The 24504-nt window shown below is 38.4% G+C and overlaps 1 protein-coding gene across 9 annotated transcripts in view; it reads right to left on the reverse strand.

The window, feature by feature from the left end:
• YAP1 (Yes-associated protein 1) overlaps positions 1 to 24504 on the reverse strand; it is a 173233-nt gene that overhangs the window by 88641 nt on the left and 60088 nt on the right. For all 9 annotated transcript variants that reach the window (XM_006887310.1, XM_006887311.1, XM_006887314.1 and 6 more), the window contains one exon: positions 7530 to 7645. In XM_006887310.1, coding sequence (XP_006887372.1) covers positions 7530 to 7645 — 116 coding nt within the window. The remainder of the gene's footprint in view (positions 1 to 7529; positions 7646 to 24504) is intronic.

A 24504-nucleotide genomic window follows, 5' to 3' on the forward strand; every position in this document is an offset into this window, starting at 1 on the left:
GCAGGAGAGGAAGGCCCTCTATGAGGTGGATTGATTCAGTGACTGGGATAATTGGGATGGGAGTGTCAGAGACAGTGTGATTGGCACAGACCAGAGCGGAGTTTAGGGCTGTTGTACATAGGGTCGCTATGAGTCGCAGGTGACTCGGCACATAAGAACAACAAACAACGTATTTAACTTCAATTTCTTCAACTTAACTTTTATTCGTTCACTGAAATTCAGGTCCTGAACTCTTATCTCTTAACCACTTCTACTACCACACCCTAGTCAATCTTCTCTGTGATACTGAAATATTACAATTATTCCCTAACTTTTAGCCATTTCTACATAGCAACTAATGTGGTCTTTCAAAAAACTTAGTCACAGCATGACTAAGTTCATGACTCTATTAAAAATATAAAGGCCTGCCCTATTTAGTGGCACGGTGTCGTCTATAATGGCTAACTCAAAGGCAGTTATTTCTAGTGGCACTACCGAAGAAAAATGGAATGTCTCTTCCTGCTGCAATTTACAGCCTTATAAACTCAATGGAGAATCCATATGAGTTGAAGCTGACTCAACAGCTGTGAGGGTTCTTTTCAGTTGATATAAAGTTGTCCTGCTACCTCTCCCTCACTTTCCAGTGGCCCCTTTGCTACAGCTCCTCTAATGTGCCTCAGAACCTTCCAATTGGTGAACACCTATACATGGGCACTCTTCCACTCTCTCCCACACAGGTGCAATTTTCACCCACATTTCATTTTGGTTTCCAATCAAAGGGCACCTGACACAGACCTGCACTGAAGCAGTTTTTCTAAAATACAACTTTATTTTCAGCCAATTACTCTACCCTTAGTTGATGACATTAAATAACTATCCTACAAACTGTGGCTAAATCTGAAAAGAATGGGAATCACAGAAGACTTTATTGTGCTTTTGTGAAACCTATACATGGACCAGTCATCAGAACAGAGCAAGGGAACACTGCATGGTTTAAAACTGGGAAGTGGGTACACCAAGATGTGTCCTGTCTCCACACCTTTTTCAATCTGGATGCAGAACAGATCATCCAGGTGGCTTTACTGTCTGAGGAAAAGTGTGGCATCAGGACTGGAGGAAGACTCATCAACAACCTACATTATTCAAATGACACAACCTTGCTTGCTGAAACTGAGGAGGATCTGAAGAACTTGCTGCAGCAGGTCAAGGACTGCAGGCTTCAATATGGACTGAAACTCAGTATCAAGAAAATAAAGATTCTTACCACTGGGCCAAGTGGTAGCATCAATGATGGATGGTGAAGAGATGGAGACAGTAAACAGCTTTAGTTTGCTTGGCTCTACAATCAACACTCCTGGCACCAGCAGCCAGGAAATTAAAAAACGTATTGCATGGGAGAGTCTGCTGTTGGCGTACTGAAGAGCAATGATGTCAGTCTGGAGACTAGGGTGTGCCTGATACAGGCCATGGTCTTTGCAATCACTTGCTATGCGTCGCAGTGCTGGACAATGACTACAGATGATAGAAGGGAAATTAATGCCTTTGAGCTGTAGTGCTGGAGAAGAGTATTGAATATACCATGGACTGCTGGGAGAACGAACAAGTTTGTCCTGGAGAGAGTTAAACCAGGCTGCTCCTCGGAGGCAAGGATTCTGAAGCTTCATCTGACATACTTTGGACATGTTTCAAGGAGGGACCAGTGCTTAGAGAGGGAAGTCATGCTTGGGAGGGCAGAGAGACAGCGCAGGAGAGGAAGACCCTCAATGAGATGGATTGATTCAGTCACTGGAGTATTGAGGGTAGGTGTGTCAGGGACAGTAAGATTGGCACAGGATAGAGCAGGGTTTAGGGCTGTTGTATATAGGGTCACTATGAGTCGCAGGCAACTCGACGGCACAACAATAACATGTACAACAGCTCTGAACCCTGCTCTATGTGACACGTATTGTCTCTGACACATCCCATTACCCCAGTCACTGAGTCAATCCATCCCATCCAAGATCTTCCTCTCCTATGCTATCCCTCTACACTTCCAAGCATGATGACTCTTTACGGTCACTTTTCTTGCCATCTTAAACCATATAACTCATTGTATGTTCTTTGGTACTGTAGATTCTTATCTAAAAGAGTGTCCAGCACACTAATACTATCTGTTAAGGGAATGAATACACTTTTGCCTCTTTAAAGCGTTCCTCCTTACCCTGCCTCTCTACTCAATTCCTTTGTCTCCTCTGCTTCCTCAGCACTCACTGCATGCCTCTGCCATACCATCTGATGTCTCTGTAATCTCTGTGGCCATCAGAGTGTCAGATAAGACAGGCCATTTGGTATTTGTTGAATGAATAATTTAGTACAACTGTCTCAAGGTAAAAACTATGAGACATTGTTAAAAATTCTTTTCCTGCTTGTGAAGTTATAGCCAACTGAAATTCCTAGTAGAAAAGGTCAAGTTAAAACTCAGGGAGTTTTTTCTTCCAACTTCTTAATTACAACTCAAGATCTTAACTTGATGGAAAACTCAAGTGTTTTATTAGTTTAGTTACAAATTATTAGCTTTGTGAAAAATTTCATGTGGGCAAAACCAAAGTAGCTTATTTACACTTCAGATTGTTCAATTAAATTAATTATTACCCTTCACTCAAATTAAAACCTAAAGTAAGTTTTAGTATCTCCTTGTGATCAAGAGTAATAACTCAAATGACATTTAAAAAAAAATCCTATTAACCTGTTAGTGGTCTGAACCAACCAGTCCTTCTCGGGAAGCAGTCTATTCTTGTATAGATTACAGTATTGGAAACACTATGGAGCAGTTCCTTCTTGCACTTTAGGGTCATTATATGATTAGGAATTAACACAAAAGCATTGAGTGGGTAACAGTAAAAGATAAGTATTCTGGAAAACACAGGATTTGTTCTGATTTCATTCATGCTGTCTATATATGGTAATCCATGGATATCAGATTTAAAGAATGAGTATCTAAATCTTTCACACAGATTTTCTTTTTGTGAGTCATAAAATTATTGTAGCAACAAAGTAGCCAGAAAAGATTTGGAAATTAGTGGGAAAGAGAAAATAATTTTCCAGTATTTGGTTTTAAATGTAAATAATTTCATTTCTCTTTTTTTTGCTTCTAAAGCTTAAGCAGAGGTTTCAAAAAGTCTACAAACAATCACCAAAGAAAAGTTCAACATGGGCTATTTTAAGCTTGCCTTTCAGTGAAGTGTTGCAGAAGAGTCCTGAATATCCCATGGACTGTCAAAAGAACAAGTCTGTCTTGGAGAAACTACAATGAGGGTGTTCCTCAGAGGTAAAGATGGTGAAACTACACACATATTGGGCATGTAGCCAGGAAGCTCCAAGTCCTTGGAAAGGGACATAATGCTAGGAATAATGGAGAGTCATAGACAAAGAAGAAACTTCCAACAAGATTTACACAGTGATGAAAATATCAAGCTGGAACATATGAGAAATTGTGAGGATGTTACAGAATAGGGCAACATTCAGATCTGTTGTTTACAGGATGGCTAGGAGTCCCAGACTACTCAATGTTTCCTATCAACAATAATTTACTTAGAAAGATCACAGAGAGTTAATTCTGACTCTTCCCAATCTTCAAACAGGTTTTTGAGGCAACTGTAAGAGTCTTTATGAGAGGAGATTATCCATCTTTCTCCTAAGGAGTGGCAGAGGCATTCTAACTGCTGATTCTTCAGTTTGCTGTTATATGCTGTGGAGTCCTGACTCATAGCTGACCTTCCAGAAGGTTTTCAGAGGCTGTAAATTTTTTATGGAAAGAGATCTTGCCCATCTTTTTCTCGCAGTACAGCTGCTGGATTCAAATCACCTTCCTCTGAGTTTGCATTACAGCTCTTTACCACTAGGTCACCAGAGTTAGCAGCCTAACTGTTATGAATGACACCACCAAGGCTCCTTATTTTACTGAGAGACCATTGATAATTATTACTAATACACCTAAACAGTTTTCAGTAGATCTTTAACATCTTTCTACCTTTTCAAATCAGTCTACTGATTGTTGTTGTTGATTGATGAGCAAGACTCATAGTGACCCTATGAACAAAAGGACTGAAGCCTTTCTATAACTATTGACATTTATCAAAGTTCATAGAGTTTCCAGAGGCATGCTGTTTAGGAATTGAATGCCACTCCTGCTGACTATCTTTTTCTTTTGCTTTATTAGCTTTTTGTATGAAAACATGTTAACTTTTAGAATTCAATGAACTGTCTTTTCCCAAGTTGAAGAGATATTTTTTTAAAAAATATTTGTTTTAAAGTTCTAATAGAATACAAATAATCTGAAGTACTTTATCTTTTCCTGTTAGAAAAGATAAATCTCTAAAAATACACACACACAAAATTCATTTAAGAGTATAACTATATAACCAACAAATAATTTTCCCTAATAAATTTAAGATTTGAGATTATTATTTTGTATATAATGATTCTCAAGATGATGTTTGGTATGTTGTTTTGTTACGTGTCATCGAGTTAACTGTGGCCCTATGCACAACAGCTCTGAACTTTGCTCTATCCTGGCCAATCTCACTGTCCTCAACATACCTACTCAATTATCCAGTTACTATTATCAATCCATCTCATCCAGGGTATTCCTCTCCAGTGCTGTCCCTCCACCCTTCCAAGTAGGATGTCCTTCTCTAAGGACTAGTCTCTCCTGGTCACATGCCCAAAGTATATGAGATGTCCAAACTGCCTGCCTTTTAGTTGGTAGTGCAATTCCCTATCCATTATGTCACCAGAGCACCTTTCCCTGAACAAGGATGGTTTTGTTGTTAAGCATCCTCAAGTCAGAACCAACTCATAGTTGACCTTCTAGTATTTTTTTAAAAGTTGTAAATCTCTTTAGAGTGTAAAAAGTATATTGTTAGAAGTATAAAACAGGGTCTATAAAGCTAAGGGTATACATTAGCCTAAATGCTAAGAGAGAAACACAAATTTGTTATGTCATGCTTGGCTATTGTCATTGCTATGTGCCCCAAGTTGCCTGTGACTCAGTGACCCTATGTATAAAAGCACTAAACTCTGCTCTATCTTGAGCCAAATTCGTTGTCTCTGACACACCTACTCCCATTACTCTAGTCACTAAGTCAGTCCATCTCAACCAGGGTCTTCCTCTCTTGCACTGACTATCCTTCAAAATACGATATCCCTCTCCAAAGACTGGTCCCTCCTGGTAACTTGCTCAAAGTATGTGAGACAAATTTCAAAATCCTTATCTCCAAGGAGCAGCCCAGTTTCACCCGACTGTAGAACAGACACATCTGCTCTCTTTGCAGTCCATGGTATGTTCAGTATTCTTCTCCAGTATCACAACTTAAAGGCATCAATTCTTCTGTCATCTTTGGTCACTGTCTAGCTCTCTGAAGCACAGTAACTGTGAAGACCATATGCCTAGATGAGATGCACCTTAAAGTCTCTAGACTGACCTCGCTGCTCTTCAGCACTCTAGAAGTCCTTGACAGCAGCTTTCCCCAGAGCAATTCATCTTCTGATTTCCTGACTGCTGGTGTCAAGGGTATTAATAGTGGCCCGCTCAAGCTGAAATTGTTAACAATCTCAATCTCTTCTCCATCTATCATGGTGCTGCCAATTTGCCCAGTGATGAGAATCTGTTTTCTTGATGCTGAGCTTCAGTACATATTGCAGACTATAGTCCTTAACCTTCTGCAGCAAATGCCTAATGTCCTCCTCGGTTTCAGTAAGTAAGGTTGTGTAATCTGTGTAACACATGTTGCTTATGAGTCTTCCACCAATTCCCATGCCACATTCCTCCTCATAAAGTCCAGACTCCCAAATGATCTGTTCCACATAAAAACTGAGTAAGTATGGCGATAGGATGCATTCCTTACACACTCCTTTACTGATTTTTAAACAGGCAGTGTTTCCCTGCTCTGTTCTGAGGACTGCTTCCTGGCTCAAGTGTAGGTTTTGCATAAATATAATCAAGTATTCTGAGAAGATTCCCATTCTCCTCAAGGTTAACCACAATTGGTTGTTATCCACACAGTCCAATGCCTCTGCAGAGTCAATGAAACATAGATAGGCATTCCTCTGATATTCTCTGTTTTCAGCTAAGATCCATCTGACACTGGCTATAATGTCCCCAGTGCCACAGCCTCTTCTAAACCCAGCTTGTATTTCTGGTAGTTCTCTGTCAATGTACTGTTCCAGTTGTTTGTGGATGATCTTCATCAGGATTTTGCTATGTGTGATATTAGTGATATTGTTCAATAATTTCCACATTGTCTGATAACCTTTTTTTTGAATAGGAATAAATATGTATTTCTTTCAGTCATTTGGACAGCTAGTTGTCCTCCAGATTTCTTTGTACAACTTGGTGAGCATGTCCAGGGCTGTACCTGTTTTTTTAAATAATGTCAACTGGTATCTCATCAATTCATGACACTTTGTGGGTTTTTTTTGCAAATTCTTTGACAGCAGCTTGACCTTCCTCCATCATCACTGCCTCTTGGTCATAAGTTGTTTTATGAAATTCTTCTGAGTCAGCTAATTCTTTTTGGTGCAGTGGTTCAATGTACTCCTTCCAGTTTCTTTTGATGCCTCCTGGACCATTCAATATTCTACCCATACCATCTTTTAAGTACTGCAACTAAAGGCCTGAATTTGTTCTTCAGTTCCTTCAGCTTAAGAAATGCTGGACAAGTTCCTCCTTTTTTATATTCGGACTCCAGCTCTTTGCACATTTCATTATCATCCTTTGCTTTGTCTTCTTGAGCTGGCCATTGAAATTTTCAGTTCAGCTCTTTAACATTCTGGATTCTTCTCTTTGCTTTAGCTTCTCTGTGCTCTATTCAGAAGTGTAATATTCAGAAGCTCTTCTGACACTCACCTCAGTCTTTTATGGATAATATTCTCGGTATCTTCCCACATATCATCTGCCCTTCACTCATTAGTGTTCAAGGCTGCAAATGTTTTATATATATATATAAAAAATGTATTTTATTTATATATATGTGTGTGTGTATATATATACATACATACATATATATAAAATGTATTTTCTTTTTAAAGAATGAAGATCATTACAAAGACAAAGAAGGAAAAAAGACTGAGGTGAGTGTCAGAAGCGTGCTCTATTCAGAAGTGCAATATTCAAAAGCTCTTCTGACACTCACCTCAGTCTTTTTTCCTTCTTTGTCTTTGTAATGATCTTCTTCATTCTTTATTCAGATCACAAAAGGAGAAGGAGATTTCAACAGACACAAGAAAGCAGAAGAAAACACAGGTAATGAACCAAACTTTGTATTCACTCAGAACTGAAACATTAAAAACTGCTCAATTTCAGTTACTGGTCTCTTTAAGTATTAAGAACCAAACAAAGTTGGCCTAAAGCACATGTTATTTTAACATAACAGATATCTCCTACATACAACAATGAAAAATAAACACCACCAATACTCTAGTTTCCTTTAAAGTATAATTACTATTTGCCAAGAAAAGGTTTACCAATGCATACGACACTACTCCATGTACTTTAATGATGTTTCACTTACCTGAGGCCGAGTTCATCATATTCTGCTGGACTGGTGGACTGGTGGGAGCTGTAACATTCAGCTGAGAGAGCATAGCCTTCCTGGGGTCCTGCCAGGTTGTTGTTTGATCGATGTGACTGAGGTAACAAATTGGGGGGAGGGGGGAAATTACTGCATTAGATAACAATGATACTCAAAATATGGGCTAACTTGGGAACTTTTCTAAGTTAGTTCTGTATTAAAATACAGTTTAAAAAAATACAGTTTTGTCATCTGTGTTCACATCCTGTATCAGACATATTTTTCATATTTAAATCATTCATCCTTTACAACTGATCTTAAAACTGCCAAGATTTGAAAAGTTAAATGTAGAATTTTAAAGAAGCGATTATTACTTTCTCATAGACGATATTGTTGGTTGCTATGGAGCTGCCCCTTAACTATAGGTACCACAAGCACAAAGAGTGTAATTTTGTCCAATCCTGTGTCATTCTCATATAGAACTTTAGGATCCGCTGGATGTTTGGAAGTAGAGCAACAGGTTTTTCTCTCTAGTTCATCTTATAGCATGGAAGCTTTGCCACAAGGTGATAGCTGCTTTAGATGTATACTCCTTTTTGTTTTATGTGTCCTATGACTCATAGAAACTCTATAAAACAGATCAGAATGATCCCCTATCCTGCATCATCCTCATGATGTAAAAAAATAGTATGAATCCTTATGTGCCAAAAGGCTGGCAGTTCATCTAGAGGATCGGTGAAAGGCCTGACCACCTATGGTAAAAAAAAATAAAACCCAAACAAAACCACACTGAAAATCATATGCAGCATTAATTCTTCTTGGACATATATAGGGTTCACCATGACCTGAAATAGAGTTAATATCAACTTACTTACTGGTCCCATCCTCCTGTCATCACACTTCTTTTTTTTAAAGAATAGCAATTCCTTCTAGGCCTAAAATCACTTTGAAGCAATACATGAAAAGAAAAAAATGTCTTTATGACAATAATCTGGAACAAGAGGTGCCTTGCAAAGTGGACTGGGAGAGAGAGAATGGAGGTAAAGGGTAGAACATGTGCAACAATGAATGAATGAAAAACCCAACCTTTCTGTAAACTTCCTTTAAAACTCATAATATTATTTTTAAAAAAGGTCTTATATCTGAAAGCCAAAACAGAATTGAAAACATTGTCTCTGAATTGTTATGTACCACTGAGTCAGAATCAACTCATAGCTGCACTAAGTCAGAATCAACTCATAGCTGTTGTCCAGTGGGTTTTCGGAGGCAGTGAATCCCATGAGAAGATCTTTCTCCCTCTGAAGAGCTGGTGGATTAAAACTGTATGCCTTTGGGTTGGCAATGCAACTAACTCCTTACCACTATGGGAATTAAAGACCTCGTCTTCCACATACAGACCTTTTTCATTTTATAAAATTTTCTAAATATTAGCTTACTGCAACCTCTCTTGTATTATGTTGTTGATGTGTACCATCAAGTTGGAACTAAATCGAAGCTGACCCTCTAGCGGGTTTTCAGAAGCAGTTAAGTCACACAGGAAGAGATTACCCATCTTTCTCCTGTAGAGTACCTGATGGATTCAAACTGCATGCCTTCAGGTTGGCCGCACAGCTACTTGCCAAAGGCCACTACAGCTCCCTATCATATATACATGTGTTTTGATTTCTTCATATACGTAACACAGGGGTTAAAAGTAACTAAAACCTCTATAAAATGTAAGGATGCACAAGCTGATACATGACTTTTCAGTAAGTTTTCTTCCATCAGCAAAACTGTCTATGAAAGAAAACTAAAATATGTCATTACATAAAACAATCTAAACATTATCCTTAAGAAACAAAAATATTCAAAAATATGTGCATAAAGGCATACTCTGGTGGCCTAGTGGCAAGAAGCTGCACTGCAATCCCAGAGGTGAGTGGTTCGAATCCACCTGATGCTCTGCTGGAGAAGGAGGAACAATCTCCTCCTGTACCAGTCAGATTCGATGGTACACACTCAAAAAATACATTTTTTTAAAAAAAATGTGCATAAATTTTTACCTGTATCATTTTAACAGAATATGTGAAAGTCTCTGATTCCAATAACCAGGGATCAGTTGTTGTTTGTTGTTGTTATGTGCCATCGAGTCACCTGCGACTCATAGCGACCCTATGTACAACAGCCCTAAACTCCGCTCTGGTGTGTGCCAATCGCACTGTCTCTGACACTCCCATCCCAATTATCCCAGTCACTGAATCAATCCACCTCAAAGAGGGCCTTCCTCTCCTGCGCTGTCCCTCCACCCTCCCAAGCATGATGTCCCTCTCTCTAAGGACCGGTCTCTCCTCACAACATGTCCAAAGTAAGTTAGACGGAGCCTCAGAATCCTTGCGTCCAAGGAGCCACCCGGTTTAACCCTTTCCAGGACAAATCTATTTGTTTTCCTAGCAGTCCATGGTATTCTCAATACTCTTCTCCAGCACCACAGCTCAAAGGCATCAATTCTCCTTCTATCCTCCTTGGTCATTGTCCAACTCTCTGATGTTTAACAGATGATTGTGAAGACCATGGCCTGTATCAGATGCACCTTAGTCTCCAAAGAGACACCACTGCTCTTCAGCACTTTGGAGAGGTCCCTAACAGCAGACTTTCCCACTGCAATGCGCCTTTTAATTTCCTGGCTGCTGGTGCCAAGACTGTTGACTACGGAGCCAAGCAAACTAAAGCTGTGTACAGTCTCAATCTCTTCACCATCCATCCTGATGCTGCCAATTGGTCCAGTGGTGACAATCTTTGTCTTCTTGACATTGAGCCTCAATCCATATTGGGACCAGTTAAATATGGTAATATACGGTGTTATTACTAAGTAGTTATGGCAAATCTTGTAGAACGTATAACATGGAAAATATTCATAATGCAGTTTTAAAAGAATTTGTAGACCAGTATGACTAGGGCTAAATGTTTAGATAAGAAATATGTACATATATGCACTAAAAAAGATATGAAAATGACTAACTTTTTTGAACAGTGTTTAGGGATAGTACAACCACAGAAGAGTTCAACTTTACTAGGTTTTCCTATTGTTAAAAGATTATGAACTCATTACTTTCAAAATTGGGGAAAGGAAAAGAAGTGTCATTCTATTTCTTTTTAAGGAAATAATTTTTCGTCTCCTCTTCCCAATTTCAAAAGTAATGGTGTAGCTATTTAACTTTCTGAGTTGGCTATTCTTCAATCATCTCATCAGCAATGAAATCACCTTAACTCTCTTAAAATAAAAACTAGAATACTAGAATGCTATCTCATCAATAACTTTATCTTATGAAGGACACAATTACCAAAAGATCACAGACTATAGTAAGTGTTTACTATCTACCAGAGATAGAAGTTCTTTTAGCTCCTGGACAAACAGGAAGGGAAAGAAAAGTCTGCAACAATACCAAGCACACTAATTTTGTGTCTTTCTCACTCACATACAAAGGCAATGCAACAGATAAAAAGTTTCAATGGCTTTTAGTAACACAGAGCAGGCAGAAGTTTGTTCTGTTGTACAGTGTCACTATGATTTAGGGGACAGACCCTAAAAAGGCAAGAAAAAGTGTCCTACAGTCAAGTTCACACATGTGCTAATTTTTCATAGAACTTTAAAATTTCACTTTCCAGAGAAAGGGTCAACTAATCTGAGGATTCTGAGGATGATAATATATCTCTTCTGGGAAGCCAATGGCAACAGACAAAGATGAGGGGGAGGAATGAGAAAAAAAATTGGTGTTGGAATGGTTAAAAGCATAGTGTGCATACAGTCAAGACTTCTTACTCATGAATGGAAACCTATCACAATGGTTCTTATTCACTCCTCAAAACAATCTTCCCCTAATAAATAAGGGCAAAGAAACTAAGAAAGATAGAATAACTGGCCTTCAACAACACTCAGTGAAGTCGTCTGGCCTTCTAGCTTTCTGCCATTTTCACTCACATTTTACTGGTTTATACAGAATATATTTTAAAATGGTAAAATATTTTTTAAATAGTCACTAAGGCAAAGATAATTTTTATAAAAAATATAATTAAAAATACGAATCAGAAACTTTTAAATGCTTCCTTTTTAAACTCTAACTTAAGATTAATATGGAACTAGCAAACAAGCTCTGTCATCAGAACAGAAAGCATCTTTATTGCATAAAATGCACAATTACTACAGGATAAGTAATGACTGCTGGACCGTGGAACTGATAGAGACTGATTATGAGGCTGTTAAGTTTACAATTTCTGTTTCTTTAAATTGATAGTTAGCAACTTTTAAAGGCCAGGCTTGTTTTAGCACTTCCTCCTTTGTTTTACACTTTAAAGCATGGCTTTCTGGCAAGAATAAAAAGAGAATAAAAGAGGCAGACATCATAACCTGCAAACTATCTGTCCTATATAGGCATTATGTTATACTGTAATATTCAATTCCCCATAAAAATGTTTATTTCAGAGACTTTTGTTAAATTGTCTCTTAAAAAAGTTACTTTAAAATTCTCATGTAAAGAAGTACATATTTTTTAATTTTTAAAAAACAAAAGTACAAGTTTTAAGAGGGAAACTGAAAGAATTTGTTCTTGAAAACAATGTACTCAAATTTTGTAAATAAACTAGTAGAAAATTTAAAAAAACCCCAACTCCCAAAAAAAAAGTTTTAAGAGAAATAAGCTCATTTTGGAAGTAAGACATGCTTCACTTTGGGAGAGACAAACTGCAAGAGACAATGTGGTGCTGCTGTTTACCTTCAAGTCAGAACCAACTCACAGTTAATCCTCCAGTGGATTTTCAGAGGCATGGGAATAGACCTCATAGGAAGAGACTGCCCATCTTTCTCTCAGGGAGTAACAGGTGAATTGAACTGTGTGCTTTTGGGTCGGCAGCACAACTCCTTACCACCATGCCACTAGAGCTCCTAGACCATGTTGTCTGTTGCTGTTAAATGCCGTCAAGTAGTAGGCAACTCATAGTGACTCTATGAACGAAAAACCTGGACACTTGTATAACTATCGTCCTTTCTCCAAGTTCATAGGGTTTCCAGAGGCTAGCTACTTCTGAAATGAATGCCACTTCTGCTTCCAAGCTTGTTTTAAGCAGGGAGCTCCACCAAACACTTTTGACACATCGGTGTCACAGTGTTCAGCTTCAAAGCCACCATGCGTTACCTCTGCACAGCAAGTGGACAGACCAGGGCTATACGATCTAGAAGAATGTCTGACCAAATACAATTAAAACTAGGCCTGAGGGCCGTGGATCAGAGTCACCCACTTTTCAATCGGTATAATCACTTTCTGTCCAGTAGGTCAACTGATCTCTCCAGTGGAAACCATGTCGTTTACTTGGGGGGAAAAAAAAGAAGAAAGAAATCTTGTTCTGAGCTATATAAATGTAATATAAAAGAATTTCCTTTTTTTAAGTTAGGAAATTTCCTGAGACCAATGAACTTTCTTAGGAAGGACACTGTACTTCCTCCCCACTCCCACTCCCACTGCCTCAAAGTACTTGTCAGATTCAGCCATGTTCTTCTAAAAAATACATGTAATTATATAATGTGTTCTTGTTGATTGCCTTCTGGTCAAGCACAACTCCTAGCATCGCTATGAACAAAAGACTTAAGCCCCTCTAGGACTATCAAAATTTATCAAAGTTCATTGGGTTTTCAGAGGTATGTTATTGAGGAAGTGGATGCCACTCCTGCTTCCAAACCTGTTATAGTATGTTATTATTTTATATGACACTGAGTCGCTTGCAATATTTAGTGACCCAATGTACAGAAGCTCTAAACCATTCCTTGTCACGAGCCAGTCTCACTAAAGCTAATGCACCAACCGCCCCAGTTACTTTATCAATCTATCTCATCCTGGGTCTCCCACTCCTGTGCTGTCCATCCACCCTTCCAAGTATGATGTCCTTCGCCAAGGACTGATCTCTCCTGACCATGTGCCCTAGCCTCCAAGGAGAGACTTGGTTTCACCCTCTCCAAGACAGACCTATTTGTTTTGACAGTTCATGGTATGTTCAAGACTTCTCCAGCACCACAACTTGAAGGCATCTATTCTTCTTCTGGCATCCTTAGTGACTGTCCAACTCTCTGAAGCATAATGTGTAACTGAGAAGACCATGGCCTGGATTAGGACCACCTTTGTATTTAAACTGACGTTGTTACCCTTCAGCACTCTTCAAAACATACACACACACACAGAGACACACACAATATACAGATTATATACACACGCCATACACACGCACATACACACATGGATTACAGAAATCTGCAGAAAAATGACATTTTTATTAACTGGATAATTTTGGAAGCTATATGCAAACATCCTTTATGACTATTTTTCTCTAGTTACTGAACACACAAATTGCTGAAATCCCCAAGCAGCCAACATCCTTTAAAAAATGCATTTCTGCCACCCAAAGGTAATAAAGGAGGTCAGAATTGCTTCCACTATGGAAAACTGAGCCACTTCAGTAGACAGTGTCACAGACGAGAGCCACAGATAGGCAAGGGAGGAGAGAGGAAGCTCCCACTCACTTGCTTAAGTATGGATTCTAAAGGACACTTGGCCAACAGTGGCCCATATCAGGTCCTCGAGGCTGACAGGACTGACAGGCCCCAGCTCCCAGCTGGAAACAAAGGAGGACGCTTCAACTATTTATATCCTCCCATAAGAGCTGTGGGTGAGCATTAACATTACTGGTAAGTATATTTGTTTTCTCCTGGACACAGAGCCTACTAATTGTTCCTAAACGCCTTCTGAGGTCCCAACTCTTCTCACTATTTCTTAGTTGTTGGAATGGATGGAAAACCTCACAAGCAGTTCCTTACTTCACCTCTGCCTTGCAAGAGGACTTTCAAGTTGTAAAACAACCCAGTTATAGATGGAATTTGCTCCAGGACTTAAGAACAATAAATGACATAGCTGAGCCTCTACATCTTGTGGTTCCTAACCTTTATGCCATAATAGACAAAGTGCTAGTCAATAGGCCTTTTATTGTAAGAACCGCCTTCCCTCTGTAACTTGATTTGTGCCACTATTAGATCCTCTACTTGGAATATTATTGCTTTTAATTTTTGACTAATGTACTTTTAGCTTGTTAGTTAAATTTGTGTCTTCTAGGCTGCAATACTTCCATGATGCATCTTCAAGGATATGAACATGTACAGCTAAGCACAATTGACAACAGTGCATCTAAATTCCAAAATCAATCTCCATAATAGTCTATGTGTTTCCTATGGCCAAAGGAGCCCTTGAGAGTAGTGAGAGAAGAACTTCACCCTGAAACCTACAGCGTCCCTTTTCAGCAGGAAGTAGCTAAGAGAATATGCCATCCCCTTTTCCTTATGAATCAGGGTGGAGTCTCTCTCAGGGAGGAGTGATAGGGAATGGCAAAGGACACACTGACAAAGGAGATTAATCAGAACTGACTTTGACAAGCACTGTGGCAATTGGACAATTAAAACAGACATTCAAGAGGGGGAAAACAAAGAAGAATGAACTGGGAAGGAGAGTAGAGAAAACAGGGCAACAATGAATGAATGAAAACCCCAAATGTAAATGTTCATTAAAACTAATGAAATTTAATAATAATATGAAAAAATAAATTTAAAAAAAAAACCCGCATTTCTTTTGCTCTTGTCACACATGACTTTGCAATCACTTGCAATCCCAACGCCAGACAGCCTTGCTCCAAACCCAAAAGTAAAGCCAACTCCAACCAACAGGTGTGTATATAATGTGGAAGCTATATTTATTTAACCCCATCACAGCTCTGAACTGATGTAAGGGAGTATCCATGGGGTGTGACTTGTAACATATTTTCTCTCATCAGAGACAAAAGGGGAGGAAAAGTGAGCTGAAAGGATGGACCTCAGAATCAACAAGAATGAATTACCAGGAGTGGAAGATAATCTGTAGACCCTCCTTGTCTGGAAAATAAGTAAATCACATGCATACCTCATTCTGCTGATAAACTAGGTTCTGGTGGCAGTTCATGTGACAAATAAGGACTTGCTGAATAAAAGTATTTTCTTTTTTGTTTTAAAGTGTTAGCCTGTGGTTAGTAACTTATGACCTAAATCTAAATGTATCAATTAACATTTAGTATATCACATAAGTGAATCTAAGAAGACAAAATCCAGCTCTCAAGAGAAACAGATAGCAAATGGATAATAGTTAAATATAACCATATCACAGTGGACCAGGCTTTAAGAACACAAAGTAGCTCAACAGAACACAGGCATATCTTAGAGATACTGTGGGTTCAGTTGCAGACCATCACAATAAAGTGGGATTACACTGAAGCAAGTCACAGGAATTTTCTTTCCCAATGTACATAAAAGTTATATTTAATACTGTAGTCTGTAAATCTATAAAAAGCACCATGAAAAAGTCTCAACTATTCTGAGAATGGCAATAACTGACACAAAGACTTCATATGAATGAATATATGCTGTTGGAAAAACTGCATTGTCAGGCTTGTTCCAGGCAAAGTTGCCAGAGAACAACATTATTTTTGTTGTGGTTTTTTTTCCCTTTTAGTTTTTGAATTGTTTTTCATACAATTTATATTTAAAGGAAACAAAAACACCGTATCAGTAAAGCAAATGAAACAAGGTATGCCTGTACAACAGGTAGATGGTGGCTGGGAGAAAAGAGGAGGAAGAAAAGTAAAAAAAAGAAGAGTTAGGAACTTTCTCAAGTAAATTAGTCACCAATTTATAAGATGCTGTAATTCTTTTGTCACAATCTAAAACTAGGATCAATAAGAGCTGCTTAGTTAGAGATAACCATAACATATGTTTTCTTTTACATAATTAACTTTTTAAAGTGTTTTCTTTCTAAAAGCAAAAGAATGTAACACCTACTATTCTCCATGAAATCATGGCACTGTCATCTGAAGTTTTTAATGTGTATACAACTATGTACCTAACAACTGCTTACTGACAACTCTGCCAAGATTCTGTGGATGGCACAAATTAACAGTTTACTCAAGGTAGGTGCAAGAATTTAACAACACTATCCACGAACTTTACAAAGAGAATCTTTCTTTTTTTTTTACCCTAATGCAGCTTTCCAGGATTTTTACATCTCCTCACACCCCTTTGAGTCCTCTTTATTGTGTGGTAATAAAAGAAATAAAAATTGTTTTTAAAAAAACTTGGGCAAGAATGGCATGCTCAGACATTGATAAAATATATCTTTGTAAGTTCATCTGTGCTTTCTGGGCTTTTAATTCAGACACTGCTTGAAACTTTCATTTTTACCAATTAACAACAAGATGAAATGACAAAATATGCTCTTTTATACAGAGATATCTAAACAACTAAACCCTATTATCCCGAAATGAAATGTACTTGGACTATACATACAAATCCATGAAACCTAAGTCTCATTATCAGATGCTACTTGATCAAATAAAAGAATTCTTTTTTAACTTTTCTGCAGTCGCTGCTGAGTTCAAGATTTTGCTCCACCAGTAACACAACACTGTGGCCAAGGACAGGGAATAGATAACAGCTCTTAACAAGAGATGCTGAAGATCACCCTCATTCACAATGGCCTGCATGTGGAATCCACAGAGCAGCCAAAGCCTTAGACAAAGGCCAACGCATCTTTATGTAATGAGCCTATGTTATGTCTAGTTAGCAGAGGCCCTTTGCGCTGAACATTAATTAACCTGATAAAGGTTGATGAAAAGAAACTAAGGGAGCGGGTAGATCTCTGCAAAGCTGACCAAGAAAGCCAGCCCCACAAAGCGGCTGGCTGCAGTTTGTGTAGACGTTAAAGACTATGGCAAAGAATCTCAGGCCAAGGGTGTCACTGGAGAGTATTCAAATGCAAGAAATGAAACCAATTTTTAAAAAAAAGAAATAAAATTTTTATTAAACTGACTTTTCGGAAATAAGAGGAAGGCTCTGTTGTCCTAGTCTGTAGTGAATTGTGCTGGTAACCAAAGGCCTTAAATCTCCATCAGAATCTACTAGCAGCTCCCAGAGCAAAGAAGAACAGTTTTTTTCTTGTTGCAATTTACAGCATCTGGAACTGACTCACAACAATGAATTTTTTAAAAACCAAAATTAAGACAAAACTGGGAAATAATATAATGTAAGTGTTAAGAATGTTTCATTTTAAACCTCTGCTGTTGATGTCTGGCTCTCAAAATACTGGTTTAAAATTTAGAAGGGTGGGCCGTAAGCCTGGATTTATTGTTCACTTATCAAATCCACGTTTGTTGTGTAAGTGTTATTTTTAGAGTCACATGCTGGCAGTTGTTCCCAAGCTAGCTAAACCTACAGGCTTAATGACTCTATGACAATGCTACATTGTTCACTCTAATCCCTCTATGAGCGACAGTTCCTAAACCACAATGATATTATTTTTTATTTGTGTACTTCAACCAGTGTCTATTGTTAGATTCTTTAAAATTAAAAGATATACATAATTATGGGAAAGAATGAGAAAATTTCTTCTCTCTGGTAAGATTTTTTTTATTAAATCAAAATTCTAAAAGTTTAAACAGCTAGACTATCACTAACAGTTGTTAAAAGTTAAAATTAAAAACAATTGTGAATTAAAACTTTGTAAGTAAATCAGTATAAAATGTAAAAAAGCAGCAAGTGTGAGAGCATTAAAAAAAATATGATCATTCACTATACCTACAAACTGTATCCTCATTATAACAAGGCCTTAGGTTGGATATACTCTAAATCTGCTAACAAGTACGAAATCAATTTAAACACAACTTAACAATGTTGCCATACAAGGTGGCATGCTTTTATCTCTCCCTTGAAGAGGACTGTTCCCTAAGAAGGTGTGAAGGTGACGCATGAGAGCAACACTAAAGTGGAGGCTTCCTAAAACAAAAACAGCTCTCTTAATCTCAAACTCACATTTTTACTGGGTTACTATTTAACCACCAATTATGCTGTGACCTAAATCTTGTAAGAACTAATTAATATATATCACATAGAGTAACGAGTAACAGTGTTGTATGACTGAGGACCATTTTCTCCTTGTTAAAAAATGTTACTATAGAAAATGGCAGAAGCGGTTCCTGGTATTCTTTTTCTTTTTTTAAAGAGTATAAATTAAGTTGTATTAATTAATTAATCAATCACAGTTGTATTAAAAGAATGAAGACCAGAAGAATTCAAACATCTTGATTCTTGGTCATAAGGTCTATCCATTTCTCCCTCCCCGTATATGCTGTTATGTGCCGACAAGTCACGTGTAACTCACAGCAACCCTATGAACAACAGCTCTGAACCCTGCTCTATATTGAATCAACCTCACTGTCTCTGAGACACATAACCCCATTACCCCAGTCACTCACTGAGTGAATTCACCTAATTCAGAGTCTTCCTCTCTTGCACCGTCCCTCCACCATTCCAAGCATGATGACCCTCTCCATGGACTGGTCCCTCCTTGAAACATGCCCAAAGTATGTCCCCCAATACAGCTGCTGTAATTTACAACTGAGCTGGAAATGACACAAAGTTGACACTCCAGCAGGTTTTCAGATGCTGTAAATCACAAGGGAGATTGCTGCTCTCTCCCCTGAGGTGTAGCTGCCTTTCTTTGGGTTAGATGCACAACTACTTACTACGCCACCTCCCCCACATAAGACCACCACCACAAGATAAAGGTAAACAATCCAACTGAAAAATGGGCACAGGATATGAACAGATACTTCACCGAAGACAACATTCAGATGGTCAACAAACACAAAATCCATAGCTATAAGAGAGATGCAAATCAAAACAACTATAAGGTATCATTTCACCCCAGTAAAAGTAGCAAAATTTAACAGAACAGCAACAAATGCTGGCAAGGTTGTGGAGGAACTGGAACCCTTATTTACTCTTGGTGGCAGTGTAAATTGTGCAACCACTAAGGAAGGCAGTATGACGCTTTCTCAAAAAGATGCAAATAGAAATACCATTTGACCCAGCAATCCACTACTGGGAATATACCCTAAAGAGACCAGAACTGCCACCCAATCAGATATATGCACACCCATGTTTATTGCGGTTTTGTTCACAATAGCAAAGAGTTGGAAACAACCTAAGTGCCCATCAAGAAATGAATGGATAGAGAAGCTGTGGTATATTCACACAATGGAATACTATACTGCATTGAGAAATAAGAACTCATGAAATATTATTCAAAATGGGTGACCATGGAGGACATTATGCTAAGTGAAATAGTCACAAAAGAACAAATACTGCATAGTGCCACTGTCGTAAAACAGGACTTACATCGGGGTTTGGGGGAGACTGAGAAAGATGGGATAAATTATGTATACTTCATTGAAACAGATGAAGGAGAAAACTGTTTAAAAGGGATATGTGATTAGGTATTGTTGTCATGACAAGAGTCCAGAATGAAGGCTGTATAATGCAGTGGACCTGGCGGGGGAGGGATTGTATAACAATGAAAGAATTTTTCTTATACTTTTCAAAGAGAAGAGTGAACTGGGAGGGAGGGGACGGGTGGGCAGGGAGAATAGTGCAACAATGAATGAATGGAAATCCAAAGTCTGTAAATTTTCATTAAAATTAGTAATGATTTAAAAAGGGGGAAAAACAGTCACCCTTAATTTTTAAAAAGATATAGGTCTGAGTAATTTTAAGCCATACCAAGTAAATTTAAATAAAATTTTTATTTCCATTTTTATTTTAACAGAGGTTTACAGAAACAAATATAAGTATTTTTCAAAATGTAGTCTTCATATCAGAATTACTTGGGAACTAAAAAAATTTAAAAAAAAATAATTACTTGGGAACTGATGATTAGTTTCTGAGTGAGTTAAGTAGTTGTTGAGTGTACAGAGTATGAACCTGATCTGAGCCCTGTCCTAGTGCCATCCTCATCATCAAAGCTGAAAGGTCATGAAGAGGAGATGGATTGACATAGGGACTGTAACAATGGGCTGAAATTTAAGAGACAGGTAGAATAGGGCATTATCCCTCATTTGCGCACAAATGTTTAATTAATGAATTTTCTTGGAAGTATTTCCCCAGTTGGTTTATATTCACCATATATTAATGCTCTGGGTTACTGAAGCACTGGTTAGTGGTTGAAAACTTGACATTGCATATAAATATGCAGTGAATATAGGTACAGATTTTAGACTAAATATGATTTCCTCACCTTAGACACGAGTCAGTAGCCTGAACAAATAAATAGTTATTTGGGAGACACGTGTGTCCAGTCTTTCCCTGGAAAGCTTTTTGTGTTTAAACTTGTTTCCTTTCTTAGCTCTTCATTGAGCACTTTAAGTAGTATCACTGGAAATTAAATAAGAACATAATAACTTATTTCATCATTTATGCTCTCATTTTATTATTGTACTTAACAAACTAACTATGGCTAACAGTAAGAATCGGATTCCAGAACACTTAATTCCGCTTATATGAAACCCATACTTAGATCAAGAAGCTTTTGTTCAAACATAACAAGGGACCACTAGATGGTTTCAGATTGAGAACAGTGTGCATTAAGGCTATAACCTTGTTCCATACACATTCCATCAGTATGCTGAGCAAAACATTAGAAAAGCTGGACTTTTCGAAGAAGAGTGACATCGGGATTGGAGGAAGACTCATCAAGAAACAGCATTATGCAGACGATACAACCTTGCTTACTGAAGATGAAGAGAGGACTTGAGGAGCTTACTGTAGAAGATCAAGGACTACCTTCAATACAGATTACATCTCAACATCAAGAAAATTAATAGCCTCATTGCTGAACCAGTGGGCAAAATCATGATGGATGGTGAGAAGAACACCCTTAGGGTTGCTATGAGTTGTCTACAACTAGATAGCAATTAACAACAACAACAAGAGAGCTCTGTTGGCCTAGTGGATACAAAGTTATGCTACCAAACCAAGGGTGGCTGATTTTAATCTGCAGCCCTCAGGCTTGATTTTAGTTGTTTTTGGTCAAACATTCTTCTAAGTGGTATCATACTGGGCTGCCCATTTGCTGTACAGAGATAACTTGTGGTTGCTGTGATGCTAAACACAGTGACACTGATGTATCAAATGTGATAATGATTACCTATAGTGGACAGTGCTTGGTCGAGCTCCCAGATTAAAACAAGCTTGGAAGCAGGAATGGCAGCCACTTCCAAAATAGCTTGCCTCTGGAAATGCCATGAACTTGGGGAAATGATGAAAGTTATACAAGTGTTCAGGTCTTTCAATCCTAGGATTGCTATAGAGCAGGTTTAGAGCTGCTGTACAGGGGTTTGCTATGAGTCCCAGGTGACACGATGGTGCATTAACAACATCCTCAAAGGGATGGAGCTCCCTCCTTTAAAACAAGTATGGACATGAGGCTCACTACATTCATACTCTACATGGTGCGTGAGTGTGAATCCCTAGGGACTGCTCATATGATGCACTGTTCTGACAACTATACTCTGTATATTGAGGTGCAAGAAATAACCTAGGCACATATATACATTGCAAACATGTATTGACCATTCTCTTTACGTTGAGTGTTTGACATTTCTTTGGCCTGTGCACCCAATTGACACTTGGAACAACTGTTCTCTATTTGCTGAGTCACCAGGGGGCTGGTCATAAAATATACTCTTTGCTGACCATACTTTTTGTACCTTGAGGAACAAGAAATTTTTTAACAAAGTGTGCTGCTTTTAGTCTCCTTCAATGTATTACTGTATTTATTGCTTTCCTTTTTAGTACACTGCAAAACACTTGTGTTCTGCACTTGAATTCAGCTCTGCCACCCTCTTTGAACTTTAATGTTGTGTATTTCTTGCTTTGATTCTTGAATATTGTAAAAGACTTATGTTCTCCAATAAAATCTGTTTGCTGAAGTAAACAAAACACCACAAACCAGTTCATTATATGTTCAATAACTAAGGCATTTTTAAATAATCTGTATTAAAAAATTTATCATTTCATAATATATTAGGCTAATGAAGTCATTTGTCTTAGCATTTCACTGTGAGAATGTGAGTGTACTTTCTCTAATGTATACAAAGCTCTAGTGGCAGAGCAGGTTAGGCACTGAGTTGTCACTGACAAAGTCAAGAATTCAAGCCCAACAGTCATTTTGCAGGAAAAAGACGAGGCATCTCCTATTGTTAAGATTTATAGTAGCTGAGACTTAATGGAAAGTCAATCAACTCAACTTTGCTGGGATATAAACAGAGACAGAGAAGAAGACATAGACACATATAGACAAAATTCCTCCAAAAAAGACATATTCATGCCATGTATATTTAAGAAAACAACACTAATGACCTTAATATTTGCTATAAAAATGTCAAAGGACGTAGATTACTTTCTTTTCACTCCAAATATCTAAGTCCCTACTATCTTAATGTGGTAGAAACATTGACTGTTTATCAACATTTCGTCCACATTTCTTGTGTCAGTTACATTTAGTAAAGATCTAACAATTAAGTTCTTGACAATGTACTATGAGAAATCTGATGTTTCTTTTGTCAGACTGATGCACAGGAAAGTATGTGTGAATTCTCTTATTTTTCTTATGCTATGTGATGATACTGAAAATGACATGTCAAAAATCACATCAGAAGTACAGCCTGGATGCTTGAATCATCTCTGAAAGAGAAGAGGCAAACCCTGGAGAGCTGCCAGACACACAGAATATATTCTGAGTGAGAAATAAATTCTATTGAGATTTTTGAAGCTGTCTGTCACCCAGAAGAGTCTGGTAAGCCCTAATAAAATGTATAAAAACATTTTTTTAAAAAAGTATTTGTACTTAGTATTTGTATTTTATCTTCAGGTTTTTAAGATACTTCTTGTATTATTATTATTAGAGAGAGTGAGAGTGTGTGTGTGCGTTTGCGTGTGTGTGTACACTGTCAAACGAAATCTGATTGGTACAGGAGGAGACTGTCCCTCCTTCTCCAGCAGAGCACAAGGTGGATTTGAACCACGGATCATTAACAAACTGTGGCTGACTCTGAGAAGAATGGGAATCCCAGAACACTTGATCGTGCTAATGAGAAACCTATACTTGGACCAAGAGGCAGTTGTCAGAACAGAGCAAGGAAACACCGCATGGTTCAAAATTGGGAAGGGTGTATGCCAGGGAGGTGTCCTGCCTCCATACCTTTTCAACCTGTATGTGGAACAGATTATCTGGGAAGCTGGGCTCTATGAGGAGAAATGTGGGGTCAAGATTGGTGAAGATCTATGAACAATCTGCAATATGCAAATGATACAACCCTGCTTGCTCAAACTGAGGAGGACCTGAAGCTCTTGCTGCAGAGGGTCAAAGACTGCAGCCTCCAATATGGATTGAGGCTCAATGTCAAGAAGACAAAGATTCTCACCACTGGGCCAATTGGCAGCATCAGGATGGATGGTGAAGAGATTGAGATTGTTCACAGCTTTAGTTTGCTTGGCTCCACAGTCAACACTCTTGGCACCAGCAGCCAGGAAATTAAAAGACGTATTGCCATGGAAAAGTCTACTGTTAGGGACCTCTCCAAAGTACTGAAGAGCAATGGTGTCTGATACCAGCTGTCCTCTTTGCAATCACTCGTTTTGCACCAGAGAGTTGGACAATGAGTAAGGAGGATAGAAGGAGAATTGATGCCTTTGAGCTATGGTGCTGGAGAAGAGTATTGAGGGTACCATGGACTGCTGGGAAAACAAATGGATTCATCCTGGAAAGGGTCAAACTGGCTGCTCCTTGGAGGCAAGGATTCCAAGGCTCAGTCTAACATACTTTGGACATGTTGCAAAGAAGGACAGGTCCTTGGAGAGGGACATCATGCTTGGTAGGGTGGAGGGACAGCACAGAAGGGGAAGGCCCCCTATGAGGTGAATTAATTCAGTGACTGGGGTAATCGGGATGGATGTGTCAGAGATGGTGCAATTGGCACAGGACAGAGCAGAGTTTAGGGATGTTGTACATAGGGTCGCTATGAGTCGCAAGCAACTCGGTGGCAC

The sequence above is a fragment of the Elephantulus edwardii genome, unplaced genomic scaffold (genome assembly GCF_000299155.1).
Source record: "Elephantulus edwardii isolate Elephantulus edwardi_28Jun2011 unplaced genomic scaffold, EleEdw1.0 scaffold00056, whole genome shotgun sequence".
Lineage (NCBI taxonomy): Eukaryota > Metazoa > Chordata > Mammalia > Macroscelidea > Macroscelididae > Elephantulus > Elephantulus edwardii.